We start from the raw sequence: 16,589 nt of genomic DNA, 5'->3' as shown, positions 1-16,589 counted from the left end.
ACAGAAAGGGCCACATAAACCAGAGACTCTATCAGCCTGAGACCAGAAGAACTAGATGGTGCCCAGCTACCACCAATGACCACCTTGACAGGGAACACAACAGGGAGTCCCTGATAAAGCAGGAGAAAAGTGGGGAGCAGAGCTCAAATTCATGTAAAAAGACCAGACTTAATGGTCTGACTGAGACTAGAGGAATCCCAGAAGACATGGCCCCCAGACTCTCTATTAACCCAGAACTAAAACCATTCCTGAAGCCAACTCTTCAGACAAAGATTAGACTGGACTATATAACATAAAATAATACTCGTGAAGAGTGTGCTTCTTTTCTTAGTTCAAGCAGATACACGAGACTAAATGGGCAGCTCCTGTCTGGAGGCAGGATGAGAAGGCAGAAAGGGTCTGGAGGTGGTTGGATGGACACGGGAAACCCTGGGTGGAAAGGGGGAGTGTGCTGGCACATTGTAGGGATCACAACTAGTGTCACATAACAATATGTATATAAATTTTTGTCTGAGAAATTAACTTGAGCTGTAAACTTTCACCTAAAGCACAATGAAAAGAACAAATAAATAAAATGCCATTTACAATAGCATGAAAAATAAAATACCTAGGAATAAAATTGGCAAAAGATGTGCAAGACACTAAAAACTCCACTTGCTGAGTGAAATTAAAGATGCCTTAAGGAAATAGGGAGATATACCATGTTCATGGGTTGGAAGACTCACTGCTGTTAAGATGCCCATTCCCCATAAACTGATCCATAGATCTAGTGCAATCCCATCAAAATCCCGGCAGGCTTTTTTTGTGGAAATCGACAGGCTGATTTTATAATGTATGTGGAAATGACCTAGAATAACCAAAAAAATCTTGAATAAGAAGAACAAAGTTGGAGGATTTACCCTGCCTGGTTTCAAGACATACTGTAAAGCTACAGGTCACCAAGCCAGTATGATATCGGCATAAAGGTAGACAAACAGATAAATAGAAAAGACATTCCTGTGGGGAGCAAATGAATAAATGTGGAGATTAAGTTCCTTCATACTTTCTCTGCAAGGAACACAGAGCCACAGGCCCAGTCACGTGATACCAGATAATGCTCAGGCCTCTATCCTGGCAAATTGATTTAACGACCACGTTCAGAGTCAAATGGGAAAAAATGAACTTAAATCATCAGCTTTGAGCAGGAGGAAGAAAACGGGATCCAAAGCGCAGAAGCCTGAATTTTTGACAATTGTCATAGTTAAAAATAAAAATCAGTCTCATCTTTTTTAGCATGTAATAATAGTAACTATAAAAGCAATAACCACATGCCAGGAGCCCCTGGGTGGCAAAAACGGTTAAGCGTTTGACTACTAGCCAAAAGGTTGGCGGTTTGCACCCACCCAGAGGCACCTGAGAAGACAGGCCTGGTGATCTGTTTCCAAAATGGTCACAGCCTTGAAAACCCTGTGGAACAGTTCAACTGTGCACTTGTGGGGTTGCCATGAGTTGGAATCTACTGGAAGGCAACTAACAACAACCATATGACAAACCCTATATGCTTTACATATATCAGGTGGTCATATAATTCTCTCAGCCAAATTAGAAAGAAAATAGTAAGCACTGCATATAGGGAGGGAAAAATTGTTTCATGAAGGTTTGTTTCAGTTTTACATTTTCATAGGTGTGTGTATGGTGTATGTATAGGATAGCAATGTGAAGTATGTCTCTTACTGTGGGTAGCTTGCTACACAATGATTGCTACTAGCAGTCAATAAAATTTGCTCCCCTCAGAGCAATCTACCCACAGTGAGAAACATACTTCACACTGTAATCCTACACAATCCTATGGAATGATTGCTACTAGCAGTCAATAAAGTTTGAAGGCCACTAGTGTAGCAGATAAACAGTTGCCGTCAAGTCAGTTCCAACTCACGGCCACCCCATGTGTGTCAGAGTAGAACTGTGCTCCATAGGGTTTTCAATGGGTGATTTTTCAGTAGATTGCCAAGCTCTTCTTTCAAGGCACCTCAGGTGGACTTGAACCTCTAACCTTAGCAACCGAGTGCATTAACCGTTTGCATCACCCAGGAATCCCTAGTGTGGTAGGTAAGAGGGTTATTAAGAAGCCTAAATAATATAATGCATGTAAGATTCTTAGCACAGAATCAGAGACACAATAAAGACTCAGTGTAAATGGTGGATGCATACTCCAACAAATTTGAAAACCTAGAGGACATGGACAAATTTCTAGAAACACACTAACTACCTAAATTAACACAAACTGAGGTAGAAAAACTAAATAAACCCATAACAAAAGAAGAGATTGAAGAGGTAGTAAAAAAAACTCCCAGCAACAACAAAAAAAGCCCTGGCCTGCACAGCTTCACTGAAGAATTCTACCAAACTTTCAGAGAAGAGTTAACACCAGTACTACTAAAGGTATTTCAGAGCATAGTAAAGGAAGGAAAACTCCCAAACTCGTTCTATGAAGCCAGTATAACCCCGATACCAAAGTCAGGTAAAGACACCACAAAAAAAGAAATTACAGACCAATATCCCTCGTGAACATAGACGCAAAAATCCTCAACAAAATTCTTGCCAATAGAATTCAACATCATATCAAAAAAATAATTCATCATGACCAAGTGGGATTCATACCAGGTATGCAGGGATGGTTCAACATTAGAAAATCAACCAATGTAATCCATCACATAAATTAAACAAAAGATAAGAACTACATGATCTTATCAATTGATGCAGAACAGGCATTTGAAAAAGTCCAACACCCATTCATGACAAAAACTCTCAGCAAAATAGGAATAGAAGGGAAATTCCTTGACATAATAAAGGGCATTTATACAAAGCCAACAGCCAACATCATTCTAAATGGAGAGAGACTGAAAGTATTCCCCTTGAGAACAGGAACCAGACAAGGAAGCCCTTTATCACCACTCTTATTCAACGTTATGATGGAGGTCTTAGCCAGAGCAATAAGACAAGGAAAAGAAATAAAGGGCATCCAAATTGGTAAGGAAGAAGTAACAGTATCCCTATTTGCAGATGATATGATCTTATACATAGAAAACCCCAAAGAATCCACAAGAAAACTACTTGAACTAATAGAAGATTTCAGCAAAGTATCAGGATACAAGATAAACATAGAAAAATCAGTTGGATTCCTCTACATCAACAAAGAGAACTTCAAAAAGGAAATCAGCAAATCACTGCCATTTACAGTAGCCCCCAAGAAGATAAAGTACTTAGGAATAAATCTAACCAGAGATGTAAAAGACCCATACAAAGAAAACTATGAGACAGTACTGCAAGAAACCAAAAGAGACCTACATAAATGGAAAAACATACCATGCTCATGGATAGGAAGACTCAACATTGTGAACATGTCAACTCTACCCAAAGTGATCTACAGATACAATGCAATCCCAATCCAAATTCCAGCAGCATTTTTCAACAAGATGGAGAAACAAATCACCAACTTCATGTGGAAAGGGAGGAGTCCCCGGATAAGTAAAGCATTACTGAAGAAGAAGAACAAAGGAGGAGGCCTCACGCTACCTGATTTTAGAACCTATTATACCGCCATGGTAGTCAAAACAGCCTGGTACTGGTACAACAACAGATACATAGACCAATGGAACAGAATTGAGAACTCATACATAAATTCATCCACCTATAAGCAGCTGGGAAACCCTGGTGACATAGTGATTAAGAGTTCTGCTACTAACCAAAAGGTCAGTAGTTCGAATCCACCAGGCGCTCCTTAGAAACCCTATGGGGCAGTTCTACTCTGTCCTATAGGGTCACTATGAGTCGGAATTGACCCGATGGCAATGGGTTTGGTTTGGTGGTTTTTTTGGTTTTGTTTTTTATGAGCAGCTGATTTTTAGACAAAGGCCCAAAGTCCATTAAATGGGGAAAAGACATTTTCTTTAACAAATGGTGCTGGCATAACTGGATATCCATCTGCAAAAAAACGAAACAAGACCCATACCTCACACCATACACAAAAACTAACTCAAAATGGATCAAAGACCTAAATATAAAATCTAAAATGATAAAGATCATGGAAGAAAAAATAGGGACAATGCTAGGAGCCTTAATACATGGCATAAATAGTATACAAACCATAACTAACAATGCACAAACACCAGAAGAGAAGCTAGATAACTGGGAGCTCTGAGAACTCAAACACTTAATGTTCATCAAAAGACTTCACCAAAAGAGTAAAAAGACAACCTACAGACTGGGAAAAACTTTTTTTGGCTACGACATATCCGATAAGGGTCTAATCTCTAAAATCTACAAGATACTACAACACCTCAACAACAAAAAAGATAAACAATCCAATTAAAAAATGGGCAAAGGATATGAACAGACACTTCACCAAAGAAGACATTCAGGCAGCTAACAGATACGTGAGAAGATGCTCATGATCATTAGCCATTAGAGAAATGCAAATCAAAACGACAATGAGATACCATCTCACCCCCAACAAGGCTGGCACTAATCCAAAAAAACACAAAATAATAAATGTTGGACAGGTTGTGGAGAGACTGGAACTCTTATGCACTGCTAATGGGAATGTAAAATGGTAAACCACTATGGAAAACGATTTGGTGCTTCCTTAAAAAGCTAGATATAGAAATACCGTATGATCCAGCAATCCCACTCCTAGAATATACCTGAGAGAAATAAGAGCCATCACAGGAATAGACATATGCACACCCATGTTCATTGCAGCACTATTCACAATAGCAGAAAGATGGAAGCAACCTAAGTGCCCATCGAATGGATAAACGAATTATGGTACATACACACAATGGAATACTATGCAATGATAAAGAACAATGATGAATCTGTGAAACATCTCACAACATGGATGAATCCGGAGGGCATTATGCTGAGTGAAATTAGTCAGTCAAAATAGGACAAATATATGAGACCATTATTATAAGAACTCAAGGAAAGGTTGAAACACAGAAAAAAGCATTCTTTGATGGTTATGAGGGTGGGGAGGGAGGAGGAGGTGAATTCACTAACTAGATAGTAGACAAGGATCAACTTCAGTGAAGGGAAGGACAACACGCAATACAGGGGAAGTCAGAACAACTGGACCAAAGCAAAAGCTAAGAAGTTTCCTGGGCACATCCAAACACTTTGAGGGACATAGTAGCTGGGGCTGGGGCCTGGGGACCATAGTTTTAGGGGACATCTAGGTCAATTGGCATAACAAAGTTCATTAAGAAAATGTTCTGCATCCCACTTTGGTGAGTGGCATCCGGGGTGTTAAAAGCTTGTGAGTAGCCATCTAAGATGCATCAATTGGTCCCATCCCACTTGGAGCAAAGGAGAATGAAGAACACCAAAGACACAAGGAAGATATTAGCCAAAAGACTAAAGGACCACATGAACTAGAGATTCCACCAGCCTGAGACCAGAACTAGATGGTGCCTGGCTACCACCAATGACCACCCTGACAGAGAACACAACAGAGTCCCGGATGGAGTGGGAGAAAAGTGTGAAGCAGAACTCAAATTCACATAAAAAGACGAGACTTAATGGTCTGACCCAGACTGGAACCTCCGAAACTATGGCCCCCGGACACATTGTTAACCCAGAACTGAAACCATTCCTGAAGCCCACTCTTTGGACAAAGATTAGACGGGACTGTAAAACAAAAAATAATACACGTGAAGAGTGTGCTTCTTAGTTCAATCAGATACACAAGACGAAATGGGTGGCTTCTGTCCGGAGGCAGGATGAGAAGGCAGGAAGGGATAGGAACTGGTCGAATGGACACAGGGAACCCCGGTGGAAAGGGGGAGTGTGCTGTCACATTGTGGTGATTGCAACTAATGTCACAAAACAATATGTGTATAAATTTTTGTATGAGAAATTAACTTGAGCTGTAGACTTTCACCTAAAGCACAATTTAAAAAAGAAAAATAAATGGTAGATGCGGTTGTTATTATGATCAGGGCCAGCTTCACGGCCGTTGGACTTGTGTGGTCACACAGGGCTCCACTCCTAGAAAGGCTCCTGTTGGTTAATGCTCTGCTGTTGCCACCTTGAAATTCTTACTTCTTAAACATTTTCATTTTGCACTGGGCCCCACAACTTACGTAGGTGACCCTGACTATTATGTCTCGTTGTTCACCACTTACTAAAATACTTCTTCATAATATGAGCTATTTATTCTCACTATTATCAAATTCCATCTCTGCAGCTTACTAGGTAGAGGACCTTGAACAAGATTACTGAAATTCTCTGTGTCTCAGTTTCCGCATCTGTAAAATGGGAGTAATAACAGTACCGTCCCAATGAGGTTCGTGTGAAGGTTTAAATAATACATGGAAAGTGCCAAGAGCAGCACCTGACATAGTAAGCACTCCAAAAAAGTTAACTATTATTATTAGCTTTATGACCTTGGGAGGAAGTCAACCCTGGACCTGGTGTTTTCACTGCACATGTTGGGGAAGGATTTATTAAACTTTTTGGAGCCCTGGACTACTTTGAGAAGCTGATGACTATCGGAGGAAGCTCCCAGAAAAACACAAGAGTCTGTGCACACGTACAGGAGCTTGCCTGCAGCTTCAGGGCATTCATGGGCCTCTGAGGCCAAGGAGCCCTGGTGACACAGTGGTGAAGAGCTTGGCTGCTAACTGGAAGGTTGGCAGTTTGAGTCCACCAGCTGCTTCTTGGAAACCCTGTGGGTCATTTCTACTCTGTCCTATAGGATCGCTATGAGTCAGAATTGACTCAGACGGCAATGGGTTTGGTTTTTTGGTTTGGAGGCCAAGGCAGGAGTCCCTGGGTGGTGCAAATGGCTAAATACTCAGCTACTAACCAGAAGGTTGGTGGTTCAAATCCACCCAGAGGCACCTCAGAGGAAAGTCCTGGTGATCTGCTTCAGAAAGGTGGTTGTTGTTAGGTACTGTCAAGTCACTTTTAACTCATAGCCACCCCATGTGACAGAGTAGAATCGCCCCATAGGGTTTTCTAGGCTGTAATCTTTATGGATGCAGATCACCAGTTCTTTCTCTCGCAGAGCTGCTGGTTGGTTTCGAACTGCCAAGCTTTTGGTTAGCATCCGAGCACTAGAAAACCCTGTGGAATGCAATCCTGCTCTGAAACACGTGGGGTCGCCATGAGTTGGGGCTGACTGGAAGGCAAATGTTTTTTGTTTGTTTTGAGGCCAAGGCAACAGCCCCGGGTGAAAAACTCCTGAAAGCAAAAGATCACTAAGGGCCCTGCTATTGTCTGAGTCTCTGGGGTGGCGACAGCCAGGCAGCCACGTAGTATATTAGGACTCAAGGGCCAGGCTGTTAGAGCTTTAAATCAGCAGGTATTTTTAGCTTTGCTATATATGGCCAGGGAGGAATGTGGGCTATAGGAGGGGCAGGGGATGCCAAGAGGCTGCCAACAATGTCTGGGAGGCCGGAGCTCCTGTGCCTCCCCCACCTACCCCTTCCCACAGGAGCACCAGAGAGCTTAACCTCCCACCAAAGTAACATGTGTGGAGGAGAGGGAGGGGCTTATGGAGGTAGGAATGGCGGACGCTTCACTGGAGATGCCAGGGCACAGCCCTTTACAACAGTGATTTTCAAACTTTCTTGACCATGATCCTCAGTAAGAAAAACATTTCACATCATTATCATACACACACACGCACACACACATATATATATATGATACATAAAAATAACTATCTCCCCACATATATCCCCAACAAATGTTTTAGGAAACAATTCTGTATTAAGGTAAAGTATTCTCTGTGAAGAACTCTGATATTTTCTATTCTATTCCTTCATTAAAAAAAAAAAAAAGGGCATCATGACCCACTAAATTGATTTCACTACCTGCTAATGGGTCAGCACCTCCTGTCTGGGAAACGGATGCTTTCTGGTTCATGGAGTTGCCAGCCAGGTAAGGTGAGGAGTGGATGAAATGAGACATGATTGCTCCGTTAATCAGTACTCCTCCAGATTGGAGATAAGGTGCACCTTTCAGCTTTATCTCCGACTGGATGGCAAGTGTGGGACCTCCTGGCTTTTGTGCATTCTGTTCTCTCTCCCTGGAACACTCGTCCTCCACCCTTCTCACCTGGCTACTCGTGAACATACTTGAGGGCTTGGCTTGTCACTTACTCCAGGAAGCCTCCCTGATTGCCTGAGTCCTGGTGAGCTGCCCACCTCCTGCTCCCTTAGTCCCCGTATTTCCCCTACCTAGCACCTGCACACACACAAACCAAACCCGTTACCGTCGAGTTGATTCTGACTCCTAGTGACCCTGTAGGACAGGGTACAACTGCTCTATAGAGTTTTCAAGGCTGTAATCTTTATGGAAGCAGACTGTCACATCTTTCTCCCGAGGAGCGACTGGTGGGTTCAAACCACCGACCTTTCGCTTAGCAGCCAGTGCTTAAGCACTGTGGCACCCGGGCTCCTGAGCACCTGCACACTGTAGTATAACTTCCTGTTAAATTCTCTGTGCAGGCTGGGCCTTTTTCTTCTGTTCATTTCTACACCTCCCAGAGTAGTGCAGTTTTGGCTTTGAAATAGTTATCCGATAACTGTCTTGAGTAAAGGAATAATAGCTAATAGTAATAATACCTCCGCTGCCATCGAGTTGATTCCGACTCATAGCGACCCTACAGGACAGAGTAGAACTGCTCCATAGGGTTTCCAAGGAGCAGCTGGTAGATTCGAACTGCCAACCTTTTGGTCAGCAGCCAAACTCTTAACCACTACACCACCAGGGCTCCAATAGTAATAACAGCAACTACCATGTATTGAGTTATCCCCTAAAAAATCTTTGGAGAGATTAGTATAGATCCATTTTATGGATGAGGAACCTAAGGCCTAAAGAGATTGACTACCTTGTGCAAAGTCATTCAGCGAGTAAATAGTCGGGCCAGGGTAATAATCCACGGTGGCCCGACTCCTAACCTTCCTAATCTCAGGCTCTTACTTGTCCACATTCCCCTCCGAGATCCCCAGGCTGGGGCAAAGGGCAGGTCCTTAACAAACCCTCGGGAGACTGATGACAGGATGATTAAAGAGATTTTCCGAAGCAGTGGCTGCATCTAATTTTGGACAGTGGCATCTCTTGTGTGGCTGGGGAGAAAGGACCCATGAGGTGTCCAGGCTCCCTGGATGTGGGGCCGTCTCGTTCGGAAGAAGAGTCTTGGCCTCTGACAAGCCAGAAGAGCACGTCCTCCCTGGCCTGAAAGGCTCCTGGCACACCTAAGATAAAGCCCCAGGCCCTGCAAAGCCCACACCATCTGGCCCATGCCTGGGACTCTAACCTCATTTCCTCCCCACTCCCCTCACTCACTCTGTCCTGCTACCCAGCATTCTTGCTGTTCCTAAAACACGCCAAACCCAGTCCTGCCTCAGGCCTTTGCAACTGCCATTTCCTCTGCTTGGAAGCCTCTTCCTTCTGTTCCTCCCCGCCCTGCTTCTCAGACCACCTCGCCTGAAAACACCACCCCTCACTCTCTACTGTTTGTTTCATATCACTATCAGCTTCTGGAAGTGACCTATGCATTTGTTTTCCTGTTTATTCCTGTCTTCCCCACTCCGCAGGAAGCTCCTTGAGGACCTTGTCTTCCTCACTGCCCCGGCCCCTGGAACTTGCTGTGGGACAGTGACCAGCACATAGTAGGTGCTCACAAATATTGGTGGCATGAATGAGTGAATGGGTTTTCTCCCTGTTACACATATTGGGAGGTCAGCCCATAGCTTCCCATGCTCACCTTGACCTAGACATGTGTGTCCCTGTGACTGCCATCCAGGCCCCCCCTCCACACACCTTCATTTGGGTAGAGGCAGGAAGGAAGGGAGCACACATTCAGCCTGGTCTGCACCACCTGACATCAGTAACAGGCCTTGTAAGCACTCAAGGATTATCCCCATGTTGTAGCTGGGAAACTGAGGCTTGCTCTCTGCCACATCTCCAGGGCCTAGCGCAGTGCCTGGCACACACATCCAGTATGTGGAACTGCACGGAATTGGAGAAGTTCAGAGGGGCCCTGGTGGTGCAACAGTTACATGCTTGGCTGCTAACTGAAAGGTTGGTAGTTCGAACCCACCAGCTGCTCCATGGCAGATGTGACAATCTGCTCACGTAAAGATTACCCATTGCCATTGAATTGATTCACTCTGAGTCAGAAACGACTCGAAGACAAGGGGTTTTTTGGAAAGGTTCAGCGAAGGGCTCAAGGTCACTGAACTAGGCAGTGGTGGAGCCAGAATCCGTCCTCGGTGCTGCCCGACCCCAGCCAGTGCTTTTCTACAACACTGTGTAGCCACCACAGGCATCTACGGAAACTCTAGGGACACAACCTCGTTCCTATCCAGACGCCCACCGACCGACAACCCGGACTCACGCCCACCCTGCCCCTGAGGCTGCTCTCAATATGCCCGCGGGCCTCCGCTTGAACCAACCTTCCACCCTGGGCTGCCTGGCGCCCTCCCTGCCCCCACCGCCCCAGCCTACCCCAGCCCACTCCCAGACTGCCCCCTTCCTGCCCCTGTCACAAAGAGGGGAGGCTAGTGACAAATATATTACAAATGCCTTCAGATGCTGTGATTTTTTTTTTTTAATTAGCCCCAGTTTTGTCTCTGTCAGCTTTTCTTCTAATGTAGCACATTAGGAAGACTTCGTAGAATTATCGTGAGCGAGAAGGGACCTTAATGACCCTTTAAAGCAGGGGCCAGCAAGCTTTTTCTGTGAGGGGCCGGATAATAAATACTTCAAGCTTTGTGGGCCAAGAGGCAAAATCGAGGATATTATGTAGATATTTTCATATAATTTTTGTGTGTGACAAAATATTGTTCTTCCTTGGATTTTTTTTTTCCCCCCAACCATTTAAAAATGTAAAAACCACTCTTAGCTCACAGGTTGTACAGAAAAAGGCGACAGGCTGGATTTGGCCTCGGATCCGTAGTTTGCTAGCTCCTAACTTAAAGCAATACTTCTTAAACGTTAACGTGCATACAGATCACCTGTTGAGCTTGTTGAAACATTCCTGGGCTCACCCTCTGGTTCAGTAGGTCTGGGGTGGGGCCTTGAATTTGCATTTTTAACAGGTGGATGGGTGATGCTGGTTCTGCCAGTCCACCAACCCCATTTTGAGTAGCGCTGATATTCTAAGCTCCCGATTCTAGGGATGAGGAAACTAAGGCCCAGAGAAGCGATCTGTCCACAGTTACAGCCGGTGGGCAGGGTGATGACAGTCACTCCATCTCAGAGCTGTCACAGCAAAGGGCCTGTTTTCTTAACCCACCGAGTACACTCATGCTTCTAAGTCTTTGTACACACTCCTCTCTCGACCTAGACTATCCCCAGCTCCCACCCTCACAAATGCAATATCCCACCAAGATCCAGCTCAGAGGTCACCTTCTCTAAAGCTGTTCCTGACCTCCTCAAACCTACATGCTGCTTTCTCAGGGCGCCCCCAGCGCTGTGCACTGCGTGTGTGTAACGAGTTGTCCAAGCGCCTATCTGTGAAGCCACGGAATGGATCTTACTCCTTTTTATAGCTAACTCTTTGTACAGTGCCTGGCAAATAGGAGGTGCCCCGTAAACACGCACCGAAAGAAAAGGAGGAAGGAAGGGAGGAAGGAAGAAAGGAACGAAGGAAGGAAGAAAGGGGGATGGGTGGATGGATGAATGAATGAACACTTTCACGATCTATTGCTTGAAAATAGTTTTCATGGCAAAGTTGAGACTAGATTCCAATTTTACTGGTGCACAAGCTCGACTGTATTCCCGGCTGTTTATATAGTCAGCCTATAAACAGTAGCACTTACATGGTACTGAGTATGTATTCCAGGCGAGCCTTTGTACTAAGTACTCCTGCGATCCTCTCAATAACCCATTGTTGGCCCACCTTTCCTAACGAGAACATGTGTGCTTGGACAGGCAGAGCAGCTAGCCTGCCTGCTTCCGTGCCACCCTGCCTCTCCTCCTCGCACCATCCACCAGGGCCCCTGCCCTCCGTCCGCCAGAGCCCTGCAGGCCCCGGGCTGGGCTCACCTCCATCTGCATAGGTCTCTGTGCCGTAGCCGTCCTGCAGGCCATTGTTCCAGGTGCCCTCATACTTGGCACCGCTGCTGGTGCTCTGCCGAGTGCCGTAGCGTCCCTTGAAGCCATGTGTCCACTCGCCCTTGTAGAGCCAGTGCCCCTTGGTCTCTATGCCCAGACCGTGCCGCTTGCCCTGGCTCCAGTACCCCTCAAAGGTGTTCCCGCTGGGCCAGGTGTACACGCCTGCCACCTCAAAGCCAAAGTTCCAGGAGCCTGAGTACTCGCCCTGGCCCTTGGGGCCTGTGCACAGCCCATGCCCATGGGCCTTGCCCCCCTCCCAGCCCCCGCAGTAGGCCCCGCCATCATCAAAGTCAAAGCGGCCCCCGCTCATCTCATCATAGCCACCGACCACCTCCCAGTTCTCCAGCTTAGGTGGGGACGGCGGCAGGGGTGCCAGCAACACTCTCCAGGCGTGCTGGGGGCTGGGCCCCCGGACTCACCACGGCGCCCCAGGAGGGGGACAGCAGCGAGCCGCCACCAAAGGCTGAGAGAGCCCAGGAGCCAAGTCAGCACTGGGCCGGCTGGTCAGTGCCATGTCTGAGAGGCCCCCCAGTGAGCCAGAGGCAGGCAGCCAGCTGGGAAGGAAGCAGGAAAGAAAGATTCAAAGTCCCCCAAGCGTCCCAAGTCTGGCTTCCATGGAGTCAAAGGAAAAACGGTGTGATCCCTTTAAGAAGCACAGTAAAAGGCGTGAGGCGGAGGGCCCCCAGTCCGGCTCAAAGAGGGGGAATCCCCCTCGGTGACAGACCCCCAGCCTGAGGCTGAACTCCAGCCCTGCTGGCCCCCTTCTCCTCCACCCAGTGGGCGTGTGGGGCTGTCGGTCTCCCCGTCGCTGCTCCGCCCCTTCTCCAATCCTGCCCTCCTCCTCCGACGGAAAGGTCAGTGTTGCCCTAACAAGGCCATTGGATTTCAGAAGCTGCTCCCAAAATAAACCCCCTGGCCAGCCAGCCTTCTTCAAAGAGGGAGGGGGTGTTTCACATTGGGCTGGTGCTTCAGGCCCAGGGAGTGGCTTGAGGGATGAGGAAGGAAAGCTGAGAACTAAGTGTAGGCAGCCTGGCAATTCCGCTCTATTCTTCCCGTGGGTAAGCGCTCCCTTCCACCCTGCAGTCCCCCGACTCTAAGGGAAGGGAGGGAGGAGAGGGGGAGGGGCAGGAGGGAGGGGAGAGGAAGACTAGCGGAACATCCAGTCCTGGAACACTTTAAATCCCCCAGAGCGCTGAGGTTGGCAGCTCTCAGCCCACGACCACACGCATGCCACAATGGGACTCCGGGCTACAGCACCCTGCCAGCGCCGCGAAGGAATCCAGTGACCTAGAGAGAAAGGAACGGGGATGGCTGCGCGTATACCTTTGAAAGCACAGGAGGGAACTCAGAAAGAGGGGAGGCTGTGGACACAGTGTGGAAGATACAAACGGCAACTCTGCGGCCAGCACTTATGCACAGACCCCGAATTCTCCTCACCCCTGGGAAGAACCCAGCGCAAAAATCACCGTCTGCTCCCTTTCTCTCTCCCCCAAAGGGTAAATACCTTCTCTGAAGGCAGAGGGTGGGGGTTGTGTTGGAACGAGGTCATCTCAGAACTACGTGAGGATCATGATTTTTGCCCCCCTTTCCAAGTTCTAGTGTCCTAAGAGCCTGTGGGGCTGACTTCAGGAAGCTCTTGGGGCAGGGTCAAAAGCAAAGGGCCTGGGTGGATTCCTAGCATCCAGGTTCCCACCAAACTCCAGTAAAAGGGAGAAAAAAATCTCCATGACATGAAGCTGTGGCCAGGACTAATGGCTGGAAATCCCAACTGAGCCCAGGGTTAACAGGAAAGTAATTCTGGGAAAGGTAAGCCACCACGAACAGGAAGCTGAGGGAGGGTGTGTGTGTGTGATGGCATGGGGGCGGGGGAGTGGGAAAAGAGGTAGAGAAATCTTGACAAAAAGCAGGCTGAGAAGGCACCTGAGAACATAAGACTTCTCTGACTTCACCTTACCGGACATACTCCAAATTTCAGGATGACTTAGGCCACTTAAAGTCACCGTAGAGGTTTTTCTTGTTTCAGGAAGTAGTAGAAAATGTCCTCTCCCTTCATCCCAGCTGATGACTTGGTTCCTTCACTGTTCACAGCCCCCTGCCTTAAAGAACCCCTTCTGTGTCCACCTTTCACCACCGGGTAGAAATACCAAGCCTCTCGAGCTCACTATCAATGGCTGTTTGCCAAGCTGACAGGTGGCAAATAGCAGCAGATGAAGACTATATTGTACCATGTGGGTGGTTTGACTCACCACCTGGCCAAGTTGACTGACATCCTGTTTGCACAATTCACTTCTAGGAACACCTTAATGCTGCCTCCAGAGTTCTGCTTTGCCACTCCTCTAGGTGGCGAAAAAATTGAAGTTGTCAGCGATTTCATTCCACTTGGATCAACAATCCATGACCATGCAAGCAGCAGTCAAGAAATCAAATGGCATATTGCATTAGGCAAATATGCCGTTTGATTTCTTTTTGTTCCAAAAGACCTCTTTGAAGTTTTAAAAAGCAAAGATGGCTTTGATACGTAAGGTGCACCTGACCTAAACCATAGTCTTTCTGATTGCCTCATATGCATTTGAAAGTCCTACAATGAAAAAGAAAGAATTGATGCATTTGAGTTGTGGTGTGGGTGAAGAATACTGAACATCCTGTGGACTGCCAGAAGAATGAACAAATCAGTCTTAGAAGAAATACTACCAGAATGCTCCTTGGAAGTGAGGATGGTGAGACTTCGACTTGCTGTCTTTGGACACACCATTAAGAAAGACCAATCATTCTAGAAGAGGACATCGTGTTTGGTAAAGTGGCGTTTCAGTGAAAACAAGGAAAACCCTCCATGAAGTGGATCGACACAATAGCCGCAACAATGGACTCGAACGTACTGGCAACAATGCAGATGGCACAGGATTGGGCAACGTTTTGCTCTGCTGTACCTGAGGCCACCATGAGTTGGAGCCGACTCAGTGGAAACCAACAATGACACCTCCTCTGGGGCTTCAGAGAATTATGAGTTTCCTTTCAGCTCTGCACTCAAGAGAAGGGGGAATTGCATCTCAAACTGGAAGCCAGAGGATTTGGCGTTGCCTGAGTTCAATACCCTTTGTAGTTAAATGCTGGGCAAGTCACAATAATCCTGTTCTAAGGCGAGATGGCTGCTGTGTCCTAGCAAGCCGTTCTGCCTACGTCAGTCTAGCCACTTTTCATCCATAGATGCTCCCTATGATGGTTCCCCACCAGCGGTGGAGACATGTTAGAATCACTCACAGGACTTTTAAAAAGGACGCAGAGCCCCACCCAGACCTACTGAATTGGATTGTCCAGAGAGAACACTTGGGCAGGTGCATTTTTAAAAAGTCCCTCAGATGAATCTAATTCTCATCCCTGGTTAAGAATCACCGCAGGTCTTCAGATTAAAAATCTGCTTCTTGGCATGGACAAATTCATGAATCCATTCACCATAGGCTGCATAGGGTATATAGTTCTGAAGTTAGATATGTGTTCAAATCCTGGTTCTGCCCCTCATGAGTTCTGTGACCTTGGACCAATTGTTACTTTCTCTAAGCTACAGTTTCTTCATCTGTAAAATTAGAAGCATAAGAGTACCTACCTCAAAAGATTACTAGTATTAAGAATAATAGTACCTACCTTATAGGGCTAGGTGAGGATAATGTGAGAATACTAGAAAAAGGCTAAGAACACAATAAACACCTAATAAATGTCAGCTATTATCATTATTATTCTCACATGATAAGGTGTTTTAATTTAAGACTCTCATGCTTAATAAAATAGTCACCAAAGAGGAAAGAGAGACCATCCTTCAATACTAAATACCTTGACACTGAAGCACTCCTTACTCTCCCGGATACACATTAACATTATTGCCCTGTGTTTTCTAATTTTTTAAACTGCTAAACTAAGTTACTGGTAAAGGGCCACTTTGACTTCACAGTTTAATTAAATTCTTTACCAGATTTGGTCCTGGCCTTACCTGACCTGTGCTGAGCTTTTTAACAAGCCATCACTTTTGTCCCTCCCTTTAAACCAGGGCACTTGTTTTAAAAAGGGATAAAGGGCGACCTCTTGTGGCCATATGTGTATTACAACAGATTTTCCTTAGGGAAAAAAACTTCATCAGACCAAATGGAATTTACTAAACTTAAAATGAATTTTAAACTTTCTAAAACAAAGTTATCCTGTTCTTTCTCATTTCTAGGTCTTTTTGTACTCCATACTTCTGTTCTTTGGTGATAGAAGGCAGTCACTTCCTCCCTCTGTTTCCATCTCAACTTCTCAAGCTTGGCTGCTTCCTGGGGGGCATGGAAGGCAGGGAACAGAAAATCCAGAACAGAGAGGCCTGCACACAGAAACCCGCCTGAGTTCTTCTCATCCATTGAAGACTCAGCTGAAGAAGCCTCACCTCCCCCAGGAAACCTTTCCAGACAGTACTTTCCTGGCCAGATTAGGTGCCCTTCTCACATGCTTCC

The 16,589-nt window shown here is 46.1% G+C and overlaps 1 protein-coding gene across 1 annotated transcript in view; it reads right to left on the bottom strand.

Moving 5' to 3' along the window:
• Positions 1-13,294, bottom strand: part of JPH2 (junctophilin 2) — a 78,015-nt gene extending 64,721 nt beyond the window's left edge. The window contains exon 1 of the mRNA XM_004370329.1: positions 12,043-13,294. Within this exon, the coding sequence (XP_004370386.1) occupies positions 12,043-12,421 (379 nt within the window). The 5' untranslated portion in view covers positions 12,422-13,294. The remainder of the gene's footprint in view (positions 1-12,042) is intronic.
• Positions 13,295-16,589: the final 3,295 nt, after the last annotated feature.

Source organism: Trichechus manatus, unplaced genomic scaffold, assembly GCF_000243295.1.
Source record: "Trichechus manatus latirostris isolate Lorelei unplaced genomic scaffold, TriManLat1.0 scaffold00008, whole genome shotgun sequence".
NCBI lineage: Eukaryota > Metazoa > Chordata > Mammalia > Sirenia > Trichechidae > Trichechus > Trichechus manatus.
Note: the sequence above shows the minus strand (reverse complement) of the source record. Positions and strands in the feature narration are given on the sequence as shown.